At 45.2% G+C, this 2752-nt stretch overlaps 1 protein-coding gene and 1 pseudogene across 5 annotated transcripts in view; both read left to right on the top strand.

Annotated features, from left to right (window-relative positions):
• LOC123106209 (germinal center kinase 3) overlaps nucleotides 1–673 on the top strand; it is an 8415-nt gene extending 7742 nt beyond the window's left edge. For all 5 annotated transcript variants that reach the window (XM_044528434.1, XM_044528435.1, XM_044528436.1 and 2 more), the window contains exon 21: nucleotides 160–673. In XM_044528434.1, coding sequence (XP_044384369.1) covers nucleotides 160–222 — 63 coding nt within the window. In that variant the 3' untranslated portion in view covers nucleotides 223–673. The remainder of the gene's footprint in view (nucleotides 1–159) is intronic.
• A 70-nt stretch (nucleotides 674–743) lies between these two features.
• Nucleotides 744–2752, top strand: part of LOC123101891 (thylakoid lumenal 17.4 kDa protein, chloroplastic-like) — a 78042-nt pseudogene continuing 76033 nt past the window's right edge.

A 2752-nucleotide genomic window follows, 5' to 3' on the forward strand; every position in this document is an offset into this window, starting at 1 on the left:
TATAGAACATGATGCAAAATACTCCCTCCCTCTTATATTTCTTTACGGAGGGAGTACAAGTTAGGGATATAGTATTGAATTAGAGCATCTATCTAAGAAATGACAAAAAGAAAGCGAAAATGAACACCATAATAAAATGATGATGATTACTTGTTGCAGCTGCAAGAAGAGCTAAATACACTCTACTGCCAAGAAGAAACAGGCGACACAGGAGAGGCATGAGAGGGCGATGCACCTTAATTTCAGTGGTACAAGGAGTATTCTCAATAATATAGTAATCTAGGTGCCCTGGGTCGTGCATCGAGGCTTTGAGTTGCCGCCTGCTTCCTGAACAAGGCAGGCGTTTTGTGGTGGAGTGTTGGTGAGAGGAAGCAATATAATGTCTTGGAAACCCTAGATGATTCGGAAGCAGAGTGAGAGAGAGAGAGGCTGTTGGAGGCATATATATATACATGCTCTAGTTGGAGGAAGCAATATAGCAGGAGAATATATATACATGCTGGTTGGTTGAATTCGATGGTAGTGATTTTATCTTGTTGCTATCTGTCTCTGTGTGTGTGTGTGTCTGTACATAGGACGGAGTATCTATCTATCAACAGTACTAGTTAGCAGCATCTGTAGCTAGCTAGTATGGTTTGGTTTGGTTTGGTTTGGTTTGGTTCAACTGACTCAAGTGGACTTGCGGTATCCATTCATTTTGATTTGGCCGCGCTGCTGCTTATCACTGGGACTGGGAGGGATGGATGGCCATTGATGTGGTTCAACTGACTGCCGCGTCCTTCCCGACCGCCCCGCCGCCCGTCGTCCCCGCCTCCTCCTCCGCCCCGCCGTCCCACTGCCCGGCCCCTGACCAGCTCGTGATCCTTCTGTGCGGCGGCGCTGTTGCCGGCGCAGCCGAGCCTTCCGACGCGCGCTGGTGCTGGGTTGTTTCGTTCCTTGTCGTTGGTTTGGTTTAACAACGATCGACAAGACTTTCCACAAATCAATTCAATGACGATTAGTAGGAGGAGCATCTAGAAGAGGGACAGACAGACACATCGACGTATTCCATCGGAGAAACATCTTCTTGTTAATTTCAGCTAGCTAGCAAACGTTCGTCAGCTAGCTAGCTCGCTTCTTCTTTGGAGTTTTTTGTTTTGTTTTGTTTTTGCGATGGGCTTCTTCTTTGGAGTTGGACAGCCAACCTGTATAGTGTAGTCATCAGATGTTAAATGGAGTTGTAGCACCCAACCATTCGTCGGCAACAGTTGAAGACGGCCATGATGGCAAGCCTGTCAAGCTAGTATAAAAAAAAAACTAGTTAATCGAACCTGCTAGCTGTTCTTCAATCGCGCCCTTCTTCATTTCATTTGTGGGATTTTTTTTCCTCTACCAGGTTATTGCAGTCGGCTGTTTCAATTTGGTTTTACCGATGTCGGCTTGGGTTTACTTGTGTTACCGCGGTGTTTTTAACTCTTGGGAGCTTAAGGTTTAGGGTTTAGGGTTACATCGGTTTGCCGCAAGGATTCGGCCGGCCGTCCGCTGGGCTCGGCGCTCACGCAGCGGTTCGTCGGCTCGCTGATGCCGCTAATACAGTGTGATGACTGCACACGGACAGTGGTGCGGCTAACTTCTGGCATGCCGAAGCACCCGGGATGGGTGTTCTTCAAATGCGAAAACGACGGGGTATGTGTTGTTTGCATTCGGCTTTGTCACTGCATTCTCCGGTTCAATTGTGATAGCTCATTTTGAACATCCTCATGTGCGTAGAAAGATGGATGCTCATTTTGGTTTTGGGAAGAAGAATACATTGATTCATTGATAGAAAGAAACTTAATAGATGTTTGTGCACTCCTTAGTAGAATTGCGTCTAATGATGCGGCTGCATGTGCAATTAGAGAAGAAAGTAGAGGGGAAGCAACATCTACTTCTTTGAAACCAAAGAAGAAGAATGAAGAATGTAAGATCAAGAATCCACATATCAACAACGAATGCATGAAGAAGATATTGCTTCAACTAGTCGGAGCAGTTATGGAAGTTGGATATCTTCTAAAATGCATAATTATGGTTCTTGTTTTCTTTGGTCTTACTATTCTTACTGTTCTTGTTTGCATCCTCTGTGTTTTTTTTTCACCCTGCCGCTGCCGCTGCCGCTGCCGGCAGAGAAGAGAGAAGGATGCCATGCCCATGTATGCATCCATCGAGTTTGTGTGTCCAAACCAAACACCCACCAAAAACTAATCAATCAATCCTGGAGAGCATTATTTAGTCCATGCATACGAATTTTCATTGTTTGGAGCAGTATTGTCGTCCATCGTGTATGCCGATGCTTTGACCTACAGTATGTAGCTAGCTAGCTATACATCGAGGTCAAGTGCATGCCTTAGATTGAATCAGATTTGGCACCCGGCCGGCATGCATTGATCTGTCTGTCAGGATAGATAGATAGACAGAGGGGGAATTAATTTCCTCCCTACTCTGGCACCACACCCATACTACTTGTCAACAGAATATAATAAGGAAATTATAAGTAAGAAAACATCTCCAAATGGAACATACATATTCGTCTCAACGACTTGGTCCTTCATTCATTCCTTCGTTGGTCTTAAGCAACGCATCCAAAAGGCAATCCTACAAGGATAGTCGGTCTCTTCTTCCCAGTTTATTATGGAGATTAAGAATACACACACAGATGATAGTTAACGAACTACTCTCGCGGCATTAGTTCACTCAAGTGCTTGTCACTCACAAAAGCCCAAACGACGCTTCCTCC

This window comes from Triticum aestivum, chromosome 5A (genome assembly GCF_018294505.1).
Source record: "Triticum aestivum cultivar Chinese Spring chromosome 5A, IWGSC CS RefSeq v2.1, whole genome shotgun sequence".
Taxonomy (NCBI): domain Eukaryota; kingdom Viridiplantae; phylum Streptophyta; class Magnoliopsida; order Poales; family Poaceae; genus Triticum; species Triticum aestivum.